Source organism: Pieris napi, chromosome 2 (genome assembly GCF_905475465.1).
Source record: "Pieris napi chromosome 2, ilPieNapi1.2, whole genome shotgun sequence".
Lineage (NCBI taxonomy): Eukaryota > Metazoa > Arthropoda > Insecta > Lepidoptera > Pieridae > Pieris > Pieris napi.
This window is the reverse complement of record NC_062235.1, coordinates 804,951-818,165: the sequence shown is the minus strand read 5'-3', so window position 1 is coordinate 818,165 and position 13,215 is coordinate 804,951. Positions and strand designations below refer to the sequence as shown.

Here is a 13,215-nt window from a genome sequence, read left to right as displayed (position 1 = left end):
GATATAAACGTATGGATTTGTACTGACCGTTATATCTCTCACCGAATATGACATGTGTTGCATTTGTTTAAAAAAAAAGGGTGCGTGTACTTAATATGTACGCGCGTAAGAAGTTATACTTCTTTGGCATTATTAAAAATAGTTTTTGATTGCATGCAAATAATTAATTACAATTAAATAATCAAAGACTGAAAGGAGTCATTATAGTCAATAAAGTTCAGTTTACATTTGAAAAATTAAGTAAATAAATATTTATTATTATTCTCCTACATTAAGTGTAACATAAATTCTATTATTATTCGAATGTTGTTTTTAAATTATGTCCAATGCTGTAGCATCTTCCGTGGGCAACTTCATTCTGTTAATTTTGTGTCACGGTGCGCGCGCATCGTAAAATTTCACTCTCATCAATTTTTTATAACGCGCCTAAAGAAGTATAACTTCATAAATTAAAAAAAAAATGAAGCTATGTATACTATAATAGATTTTTTAGTTCCTGTCCTTGTAAATCCTAAGAGATTTGCTGTCGATGAGAGGAATGTATTAATTTAACCTCTTATCAAGATTCGTCCACAGATGTAACGATATCAAGAATACACTGTCGGTTTTATTCGGTGTTATTAACGTAATCTAGGATTAAGCAACAACCAATATATGTCCAAAAAAAGCGATATTCATATTTAATATTCACTTTACATAACTTATCATAAAACTGGCAATTTTTTAACGATGTAAAGTCAATTGACGCCTACAAAACATGCACGGAAAGTTTTTGTAAGGCTATCCCTTCAGCCTTTAAAAACCCTTTAAAAACAAAGAATATATTATATTTAATCGCTCAATCGTGGCCACATAAAATAATTTAGCGAAGTGAATGGAAATCCTTCCTTCCTTCAATAAAGTGAAATCGTAAATAACGATTTTATGTATCTCCGAGTAAATTATGATTATATCGCAATATTTCGTTATCTATAAACTTATGTTGCAATTCGTAGCATTAAAATTAAGGGCAATAATGCTATTAATAATTTGATAGCTACTGTTTATAATATTAAGATTTCGAACATTTACTGATAGGAACTGTTTCGGCCATTTTTGATGTCATAAGTAAAGTTTATTAAAGTGGTAATTATATTTAAGTAAAGTGAATGTTAATGTAAAAAGAGCATTTCTTAATCAAGGAGTATTATACAAATATTAGTTTAACAGATTAAGATACTATCTGACCATATAACGGTTATTTAGTTCTTTAGATATTCAAAAACTACGACAATTTAGCAAAGGTTAATAGCTATCATGTAAGAGCAGTGTTGGCCTAGTGGCTTCAGCGTGCGACTCTCATACCTGAGGTCGTAGGTTCGATCCCCGGCTGTGCACCAATGGACTTTCTTTCTATGTGCGCATTTAACATTTGCTCGAACGGTGTACGAAAACATCCTAAGGAAAACGACATGTCATAGACCCAAATAATCGACTGCGTGTGTCAGGCACTGGAGGCTGATCACCTACTTGCCTATTAGATTTAAAAATTATCATGAATCAGATTCAGAAATCAGAGGCCAAGACCTAAAGAGGTTGTAGCGCCACTGATTTATTTTATTTTATTAATAGCTATCTTGTAAACTGTCATGTCAGTTAAATTTATTAGTGTATTTTATTTTGAGTTCAAATAAATTTATTCAGTAATAAATAAAATGTGTATGTGCACTTTTAGAGCTGATGGTTACTTACCGTGACAGGTAAAACGCGCATCCGGATGAAGTAGTCGTGAAGTAGTAGCTTGGGGTTTGACACAATTGCATTTAAAATCCGTAAAGTTATCATCATCATACATATTATACATATGTATAATATAGACTTTATCCACGTCGTGATAATTGTTATACATTAAAGTAATTATTAAAGGTACACTACCACAGGGAGCAAACTTTTAAAATTTGTTATAATTTTCTTTTTCTTAATTGCTGTATTATTCATATAGTTTAGAGAACAGACAGAAAATAATGGTTACCAGCGATGAAAAGTAAAATCACTTTCCATCAAATTTGACAAAATCTATCCAAGTTTTAAACACGTAACCGTAAAAACTTAGTTATTGATAGAAAACTCGTATAAATTAGTTACAAAAAGTTAATTATAACTAAAAATGTTATAACTATAACTGAAAATATATTTTTTTAAATGTTCTCTGTAAACAGATGTACTACTCCACCGATTTATCACTGATGTTGTAAAAAATACCTACAAAAATTGTATGCCAAATTTTGTCCTTTACTTATATAAATTTCCAAATATGGAAGTTTAGATAAATTAAATATCTAGTTCGTTAAGCAAGTCGTGAAAAAAGATTTCATTTGTTTTTAATTAACTCTGTCCGAATTGGAATTTTTACATTAGTAATAAATGAAACTGTAGGCGTTAAGATTTATTATCTGAACAAATAATGTTATTATTCACTATACAGGTTCTAATCAATGTTTTACCAGTTGCCGCTAGAATATTCATTAAAATTTGTTTGTGCCAATAATGATGTTGCAATGAAATTCTTGTAAAATACCAACAACCTCGAAGTAGCCAGGGCTTGGAATATTTTGGTTACATTTGTTTTTGAATAATTAATGATTGTGTAAATGTGGTTCGTGCTTTCAATCTCTGTTCGTCTTGTTTTAAGAAGGTCAAAGTGCATTTTTATTTTATCAAACGAACAAACGAAGTGCTGAGCGGCATAATAAAGAGCTAAGGGAGACATTCAGAAACTGAGGTCATGATTGTAGTGTGTCAAAATCCAATAAATTTTTTTATGTAATAGGAGGTTAACGGGCAGGAGGCTCACCTGATGTTAAGTGATAACGCCGCCAGAAGGCTTGCAAGCTTTGACGACTCATTGGTCTAGTGGTTAGTACCCCTGACCGCGAATCTTTGGGTCCCGGGTTCGATCCCCGGCTGAGACGAACATCGATGTGATGAGCATTTGGTGTTGTGCTTAGGTCTTGGGTGTTTTAATATGTATTTATATGTCTATCTATCTATAATATGTATGTATATCCGTTGCCTAGTACCCATAACACAAGCTTCACCAGCTTAGCATGGGGCTAGGTCAATTGGTGTGAATTGTCTTTATAAAAAAAAAAAAGTTAGTTGCCGGCCTTTACGTACTAGACTTAGCTTACTAATCAAGCGCTTAGGTTAAGCTTCACAGACTAGATTTAGTTTTAAGTATAACTCCTGACAAAATGTGATTTGACTTGGCGCTAAATATTAGATCATTTTTGAAGTCTATTTTAACTATGCCAGCTGTAATAATAATAATAATCATCATCATCATAATAGTAATAATAAAAGCCTGTTTAATTTTCAATCATTACAAAAGTAAATACAGCTTAGATTTGTTATATACATTTTTTTCTTCTTATCAACCTAATATCCTAGCTTCCTTCAGTACTGTTAATCGGAACCCCTTCACGGGTAAAAAAAAAGTTTTTCCAAATATATATATTCATGGCTTTCTTTCTCCATTCGCTTCCTGCTAACGCTTCTATTTCTTCTATCCAGTTTTGAGCCGCCCTCTTATCCTTCTACCCCTTGGAGCAAATGAATAGTTAATAACAAATTGATTTTACAATACATACTCTATCGAAATCCGTTGTTTTTAAATTAGGTTTACAACCTGTTTTGTAATCTTAGCCGATATTATGAAACTATAATTATTTATATTTTATTCAACCTTTAATGGATGCTTAATTTTACGACTTCGCCGTTTATAATGGTTAATTTTGAACGTACATGCATAAAATTGAGGTGCACATAAATTAGCATTTACTCAATGGTAAAATGTGATTAAATAGTTAATATTTTAAGGCTTTTGGTCTCTTATTAACGCTTATTTTATGAGAAATAATATATCTGTATATAGGTGATGTGTTTTTAATTAAACTGTAAGGGGCTAATTTAAATTGAAAAATTATAAAATTCCTTTTTTTATAATTTTTGTTTTACTACAGTACATAAATAATAAAATAATACAAACAAAACTTGATTGTTAAGTAACATTGATAATATAGCAACGGTTATTTTCATTATGGACAATTAGATTAGTTCCCTGCGCATGTGCACGTCGGCAATTTTTGGGAAATCTCTATTTTTTTTATAGTATAAAGCTTTATTTTAGTGTTCTCGTAACCTTTGGTTAATTTGACGGATTTTACGAGAGAGGTATTTCGCGACCAGTCTTGTAGGACACAATACGTAAAAAGTTGTATTACCAGAGTTGAGGAATTTAAAATATTTATTGTATAAAAGTTGTAATAGGTTGTTTATGATAAATGTAATGAATTTAAGATATTTCTCTAGATTTACGACAAGATATCGTAAGCGCAAATTTTTACTCCATTTTAAGTAAAAATAACAATGTCGCGGTCGCCTTAAAACCTCTTTAATGCGTCACCATGCGTCGTTCGTCGATGTGTTCTGTTGGGACGTCCATTTTTGTTTCTACCGAACATCCGTTTCCTTCTTCCTCGGTATGAAATCTAAATATAATAAAAACTTTCAGTAAATTATTTTTATGAAACAACGCACTATAAATCTCATTATTTCGTGTGTAATAGATGTGTCTGTTTTTGACATGATGTGTAAAAGATGTGTCTGTTTTTGACATGATTCGTGTCTGTTTTTTTTTGTAATTTTTAAAAATGAATCAGAGCATTTAGTCTGTGTTTTCCAACCCGTAACAATTTAGTATTTTGCCAAGATTTTACTAGACTATCGCATTATATTATATTATGTTATAATTATATATATACCAATGGCGTTACAACCTTTGTAGGTCTGGTCAGATTTCTGTATCAGTTCCATATCATTTCTAATAGGCAAGTAGATGAGCCTTCTGTGCCTAAAACACATCGTCGACTTTTTAAAGTCTAAGGCATGGCAACTTTTTCCTCACGATATTTTCCTTCGCCCGTGCGGGTGTTCAAAGCAGACATAGTAAGTCCACTGCACGGGAATCGAACCTACGAACCCGGGGATGAAAGTCGTACGTCGTCGTACAACCAACTGCTCATGTTATGAATAACTTTATTCAATTAAAATTATTTAAAGTAATAATTGGACTACTAATAAATGTTATTTGTAGAATATTTGACATTTATTAGTAAACGGAAATGCATATTGGCAATTGACACTAATTTTTAACTATATCCTGTGTTTCAAAAACAAGTTTCGTAATCTGTGAAACATTCACTTTTTAGTAAAATGCACGGGGACGATTTTGTTAAATATAATATATTTGTTTATTGTTTTTGGCGGACTTACTTGTATAGCGGCAAAGTATAACAGAAACGCTTATTCATAAAAACTAAATCAATCTTTATACTATTTTAACTAAAGTAAGTTTTGTCTCTTTCTGTTAAATTGTGTTTACGCTGTGATAGAAAGAGGCAGAAGAGTACTTAACAAATAAGGTTGTATATTCGAAGCTTCAACTGCTAATATATTTGTCTGGTATGTTATAACATAATTTTATATCACGTACACTTGTCACGATGCCGCAGGTTAGAGAATAATTGGCTCAAAATTGATCGTTCCCACATATCATTGTCAAGTAATGGCAAGGTAAGAGGTAATTGTTACTAAATTATTAAGAAGCATGTCAGACTCAAGAACGTTGGAGAATTGCAAACAATTGCTGCGTTTGGATAGATTGTATATGTTCGATTGTAGGGGATTAAATCCCGTTTGTTTCCGAAATATAATACTGTTGAATATAATTTCATTTCAAATATAGTTTTCCTCCAAATTTGATTTTGTTACCTTTGGACTAGACACTCTTGGGCCGTGGGGTTCAATGCATAGGCATGTAGATCGTACCCCAGACCTGGTGCTTTCCTCGTCAACGAAGTAGTAAGGTACACTGCCACAGGGACAAAACTTTTTTAATTTGTTTCAACATTCTATTTATCAATTTTGAATTATTATTGTTACTACTATTTGTGTGGTGGAAATAAATATTTAGGATTTAATTAGTCAAAACATGTTGGTCCTGATCTAATCACTAAAATCTAGTATATATATAGGCACCATGTATTTACATAATAATTTAGTTATATGCTGAATTGTTTTTTTTAAACACCATGGGCCTATTTTATTTTAGTATAGTACTAGTTTTTTTTGTTCTAGGTACATGGTCATCACATATGAAATCAATGTATACAAAATATTGTAAAAACTATTTTAAAAGAGTAACTGTGGAGTTTCTTGCCCATTCTTCTCCATATGAAGGAGAAGAAGGAGCTTTTTGGAAGGGTGGATCTAGTCTTTTTTAAATATTTTTAACTTGTAATTTTTCAAAAGCGCCTTTTTAATAGGCCTAATTGAAATAAATGATTTGACTTTGACTTTGACAAGAATACGAATACGGCTCGCTACGCTACTTCTATTACATTTAAAGGCCGGCAACGCACTCGCGAGCCCTATGGCATTGAGAGTGTCGATGGGAGGCAGTATCACTTAACATCAGATGAGCCTCATGCCCGTTTGCCCCTTGTTCTATAAAAAAAACATTACACAACAAAATCCTTCCCCGCGTCACTCTTATAACATAAAACCCAAAAAACTGCACGGAATTTCACATGGTTTCACCAGTCGCTAGAGAGGTACATGAGGAAGGTAATCTTTTCTTTTATTAAATGATTTAGAAATAAATTATTTTCCAACTTATATTGAGTAATTTATCACATGGTTTATTAGTCATTAGATATTACGATCGGCATTTGCAATTTAATACTTATAAGGAAAAGTTTGTTTCATTAGAACACTTTCTCTGAGAAAGCCCGAAATATAAATTATCTATGAAAATCGGCTAGGCGCCGCCATATATATTATTTATATTACTTGAATATCCTTATATTTACTTAGTTTTTAGACATAGACATAACTAACAAAAACACAAACACACAAAATAACAACAATCAAAGAAAATGTAAAATGAAAGATATCAAAAACAAAAGAAAAAATCCCTTTTCCCATTCGTTTCGTTTCAAGTAATGCATGTGTGCTGTGGTTGTAATTTTATATAAATATATATCTATATCTATTTATATAGAAAAACTAACTGCTCGTGTCTTCCTTTAAGACTGATGCTTAGAAACCTTGTCAAAATAAAAAAAAACAAAAAGGACTGACTTTATAAGTTATAAATTTTTAAAGTAAAGAATATGCAGTGTAAACTCCATGTTATGTCCCACGATTTACCGACTAACCCCGTAAAGCGTTGAAATCACTTACCTTTGGTTGGGTTAGCTTGTCTTCCATACAATGCTACAACATATCATATCATACATACAATGCTCTACACAGCATTACATCTACCCTTAATAACGACAATAATTAAGTACTAAAAAGTACTTTTTAAGTTGCCAAAATTAGTTGCTGAGTTGTGTACGTTCTTTTGTTGCTTTATTATTCCAGCCCATTATAAACTCGACTGTCGGTATCACGAACCACTAAACGAACGAACTTACAAAAAAAAACCACCAAAATACCGAAAAAGATACAATCTTATTCTTCAAACACCAATTTATTTTGCGAAATTAAAATTAACATGTATTACAAATGAATCACAATAGCACCTGCGTACATGGCGTTTATCTTCCATTGTTATTAAAATAATTTTCTTTGTATAATATTTCGTACTTGACCCGTATTTGTATTTTATTTCTGACTTCACAATCGCACTAACATTACAGAATATATTAGACAGTAGAGCACGAAAAACACAATTTTTTCAATTATTTTATTAAACTACCAATGTTGGAAAAATAAAATAAATCAGTGGCGCTAAAACCTCTTTAGGTCTTGGCCTCAGATTTCTGAATCTGTTTCATGATCTTTTTTAAATCTAATAGGCAAGTAGGTGATCAGCCTCCGCTGCCTGACACACGCTGTCGACTTTTTGGGTCTAAGACATGTCGGTTTCCTCACGATGTTTTCCTTCACCGTTCGAGCAAATGTTAAATGCGCACATAGAAAGAAAGTCCATTGGTGCACAGCCGGGGATCGAACCTACGACCTCAGGTATGAGAGTCACACGCTGAAGCCACTTGGCCAACACTGCTCTGTTGGAAAATAAGAAGCTTTAAAATCTGTTTACACTCTAAAAGAGATGTTACTGGGGTAATTAGAAAATTTTGTTGTTAAAATACAGACTTAAATTATTATTAGCAATCGCTACAACCTTTTAGGTCTGGTCCTCAGATTTCTGTATCTGTTTCGTGATCATTTCAAATAGGCAAGTATCCTTCTGTGTCTGACACAGGAACATCCGTTTTGTGCGTTAAACACTTAAATGTTGCCTTAAATGTTGACAAAAGAATTATGCGTAAGTCTTTGATCGGGTACTGTTACAAATATTCTGTGAAATTTTCGATAACGGTATGTCGGATGTTCACTAGCGGTTATTATGAATAAATTACATTATTTATATTATAATTTGAGGAAATTATAGTAATTTTCCTTGAAGATGCCAATTCTATATTTACTTAACCTTTCGGGTCTAGCATGTGTAATATTTTAGCTTGCAATTCTTGCACTCACCTTATTTTTTATGTATTTAAAAACCACACATACGTACATACCCTCACTTTCAAACCATCACAAAGCACAGCCGAAGGTACTTAATATGTTTTTCCTTTCGTAAATATTAGATCCTTTTTGTATACATTATGTATTCCATCTTCAGCTATAACTTTACTATAAATGTTTTTTGTTATATATAATTTATGTTAGCTGTAGGAATACGAAGTAAATAAATAAGTGGTTGCCTGGATGAGATCGCGCGAAAGCTATATCACTGATTTTGGCGACGAAGTGTCGAATAACTAAATAAATTTCAATTGTGATTTGATTTGCTAGTATAGTTCGGATACTGCGCGTGCGTTTTTGTTTAAGAAATTGTTTGAAACATCTGAACGTACAGATATATATACAGAGAATTTACTATAATTCTTAGCAAACAAAACCGTAGACGTTAGTAGTACGTACAATAAATGCAATGTCATACGAATGTCCCCAAAATTTTAATAAAATTTTATTATTAATTGAATTTCGTCAAAATAACCTTAATTATAGAAATTCCAGTGAGATTTATTTACGATTTTTACATAAATGAATTTATGCAATCGAAATACGCAATTGACTCGATCGACCACAGATAATTTAAACATTAAAAGACTTAATGCTTTTTTTATTTCATTTGATTCGATTAACGAAAGGCGACTTGCTATTGACACATCGATTTCGATTGGTCCACACCGCTTTGCATCCAATCCATCCACCCTCACCAGGTCTTCTGGCCAGGAGGCAGTCCAACGCATCGTCGACTGGTCCACGGGCTCCACTCGAGGTTTTATTTGCCCCATCGGCCATCTGTTCTTCGAGCAATGAGCATCACCCATTGTCATTATAAGCTTATACGCCTTTTTGCTATGTCACATCGAATACTTTTGAAGAAATGGTGTCGTTATATGTGATAGACAATGTTATAAATCCTTTCGTTTCGCCTTACAATCGTGGGTTCACACGTATTTGAATCTAATAAATGCATCAAGACTATGATCGGCTTCTCTAGACCCCACTGCCGCCAACCTTGCGCGGTTTGAAATTGACCTAATAAGTTTTGGTATTCAGAATTCAAAGATCATCCCAGCTCCTTGGCAATTTGACGCTAGAACCACTCAAGGGTGGGTCGGATGCTGACCACGCATTTATTGCTTTCAATCCTCAATCTCGTAGTTTGTAGAATAAACTCAAACTCAAAATATCTTTATTCATATAAAAAAAAAGTAAAATTAATTGTAAATTTACATTTACTACCAGTTTAAGGGCGTAGAGTGGGCAAGAAGAACTGACAAGAATTTTTCCGCCACTCTTTTTAATCGCTTAGTTTTGAATAGGATCTTAGGGTTTACGTACAAGACCAGACCAGCTTTGTGAGCAGTTGAGAGAAACACTGGACTTCCTCCTAGTTCCTCTCTAACCCGCCAAAGCGAATAGGGAGCGATGCTTGATTCCAAGATGTCTCTATCACCTTACATTTGTATAATAATGTGCTTTCTACAATTTCAGGCAGCCAGCGCGCTTTTCACTTTAGATGGTGCGAAGGGCGAGGAGCTTTCGAGACGCCTTGCTCGCAGGCATAAGCAGCGCAGACGTTGCCGCGTTGCTCTGGCGTTGATAGCGTTACTGTTGCTCCTGGCTGCTGTTGCTGCAGTGGAATTACTCATGTCGAGGGGGCAGAGGTTATTTGGAGCTGTTTTACGTTAAGTAAGTATTACACTACTAATTTTTTAACTTACCAAACGAGATAGATCTTAATGCAACAACTAGTTCTGTTCCAGAGACAGATGACGCATAAATCACCTACAAAACCTAATCAGTACTTAAAGTTATACAAGAAAGTAATACTCGTAAAACCTAAATAATATTACAACAATAGACAAGAAGTTATGTGGTTCTTTTAATATTCTGTAATTTCTTTATGCAACATACTAAATCAGTGCATGAGTTTTTTTTATTTTTTTTATTTATGGCTCTGGCACGATTTGTGCATTAGCCAGCGTCAAGTATAGGATTTTTTTATAATTCATGCTTGTCTTTTTTTTAGAAATTCGACCGTGTCCTCTATGTACGGTTTAAGCACTCGCCCGGTACCGCACAACCCTCCCAAAGGCCGAGGACAAATTTAAATTTAATTAAAACTTGCCCTCGAACCGGGAATCGAACCCGGTACCCCTCACCTAGTTGCCACTTAATAAGACCGCTAGGCTATGAGACCCCCCACAGTGCATGAGTTTATTTAAAGCACTCATTTGTTTTTATTTCGTTTACACAATTTGACAGAAACACACAGAACAATAATTTATTAAAGCCAACTAAAATTCAACTACGTTTTTTACCCTGTATTCGTATACAGTCTATACGCACCAAGACTCCGCAACTATGCAGATCACTTGCCCCTAACGAAAAATATATCAATATATGCAGAAATGTTGCCGGCCCCATTGGGGGGTTACGGAACAGACAATCATTACTTTACCCGTGATTTAACATCGTTTTTGTTTCAGCAATGTGATATGCAGGCCAAGAACAAGGATTTCGTTACAAAAACAATAATTGTTTTGATTGATGTGATGGTATTGAAAATTTAATAATTAATTATTTGTCTCAATGCCTTCTAACCAATTAACTATTAAGTATTATCTAATTTAATAGACGCAATGATATTCCTTATGAAATCACCTTCGTGCTTACTCTTATCTATGTACCATATCCACTGTCCGCTTCGCAAAAAGTATAACGTATTTAATAACAGTTAAGATAGAATATTGGAAAATAAATAAAGACATTTTCTTTTGCGAGCTAGCGAAGTATCCTCTCCCGGTGGGGGTGATATTCTTTATACCTCAAATTGTATAAAGAAAGAGTTATACTCCTCCCTCGAAGGCCGGCACCCACTTAAATGGGTGTCTATGGACTGCGATGTCTGCCCTTTTTGGGCGTTCCGTAGGCTCGAAAAAAGATGGAGAAACCTTAACTGCAGTCTTACTCTTTCATCAATATCGGAATTCGCTTTTCCAAGTTACGCCACGTTCAAACTATATCAGAATTGGGTTGTCGTTAGTGGACGCATAATTTTTTAAATCTTATTTTTTTTAACTTTAATTTCATCATGAATTATTCTGCTGAGTTTAGATGTATAGTTTATGTTAAGTAAGGAAATTGGGTTGTAGGGCCAGTCGGTTTGATTCTTTCCGATTAGCAATATCAAACTTTTAGTAAAAGGTATAATGTTAATCCGAAATATATTTTTGTTTCATTACCTATTTATTTTGATATTGAAAACAATTCAGAGACAGGTGGTGTTCTAGGTTTATTACAAGTTTCCACGAGTAATTGGTGTCGGCATTTTGATTGAAGATGTTGATTTTAGGATTTAATTTTAAAAAATTGACAAAATATTAGAGGAATATAATCTGAGTTCCTGCTAATGTGATTTGTGATAATTTAGTATTAAGCATTCGAATTATTAGCTTAAGTGTTTAAAAAACAATTGTATCCCATAAAACAATGTAAAATTGATGTAATGTGATGGTGAAAAAAATAGCATAAATGTGAAAATCTTTTAAAATTTGGTTAGGAATTTTGAGTATTTAAAATGTGATAATTGTATTTAATATATGTTTAGATGATATTATCAATCCGAATTATTTGTTAGTATAATAGAATTATATTTAAGAAAATTAGTTTTTATAAGCCGTTTGGATAATTAGTTTAATTTATATTTTAGTGTTACTCGTGAACCGCAAACTATGTTGAAACCACACAAAATCCGTGCAAATAGTTGAGTTTATCGCGAACAGACACTGTTGATAATTTTATATTCTGTATTGATGTAAATGATTTAAGAAACTTTGTTGAGCAGCTTCAGTTTCCGTCAGTTGCTCAAAGTTTATAAGTTAGAATACACACCAAATGACAGTGAAACATTTTTTTGTCTATGGTATTTTTTTATTATTTAAAGTCTGACGCTAACTTTCTGGCGTCATAAAGGGCCTACCATGACTATAACAGCGAGACCGATGAAATTACTGAATTTTTCATGCATGGGAACAAAAGGTAATAAAACTTATTATTACCTTTCGTTCTACTATCTTACTGAAGTAGACATGGATTTGTTTAGATAATAAATTATTATTTTAATTACATTATAAAATATAAATATTTAAATCAGTGGCGCAACAACCTCTTTAGGTCTGGGCCTCAGATTTCTGTACCTGGTTTATGATCAATCTAATAGTCAAGTGATCTAATAGGGGATCAGCCTGTGCCCGACTCATGTGGGCTTGTTGGGTCGGTTCGAGCGAATGTTAAATGCGCACATAGTCCATTGGTGCGCAGCCGGAGATCGAATCTACGACCTCAGAGAGTCGCATGCTGAAGCTCTATTAATTTCATTATATACATATATGTTAAAACAATATATCATTATTGGTCTATATATAAATGTCGGAGCTCTAACATCACAATAAATGTTTTAGGTGATAATGAAGAATTTAGTTTTAATTGTAAAAGTGCCAGATGTATATAGTTTTAATGTCAATATAAAAATGTATTAATTATTTTACACTTACGTCAAAATTCAAATTTCTATTAAATTTT

The 13,215-nt window shown here is 33.0% G+C and overlaps 1 protein-coding gene across 3 annotated transcripts in view; it reads left to right on the top strand.

Annotated features, from left to right (window-relative positions):
* The window catches only part of LOC125062771, a 51,233-nt gene extending 39,237 nt beyond the window's left edge, over window positions 1-11,996 (top strand). For 2 of the 3 annotated variants that reach the window (XM_047668920.1, XM_047668939.1), the window contains exons 6-7: window positions 10,123-10,320; window positions 11,121-11,996. In XM_047668920.1, the coding sequence (XP_047524876.1) occupies window positions 10,123-10,320 (198 nt within the window). In that variant the 3' untranslated portion in view covers window positions 11,121-11,996. The remainder of the gene's footprint in view (window positions 1-10,122; window positions 10,321-11,120) is intronic. The other variant, XM_047668929.1, reaches the window with a different exon arrangement.
* The last annotated feature ends 1,219 nt before the right edge of the window (window positions 11,997-13,215 follow it).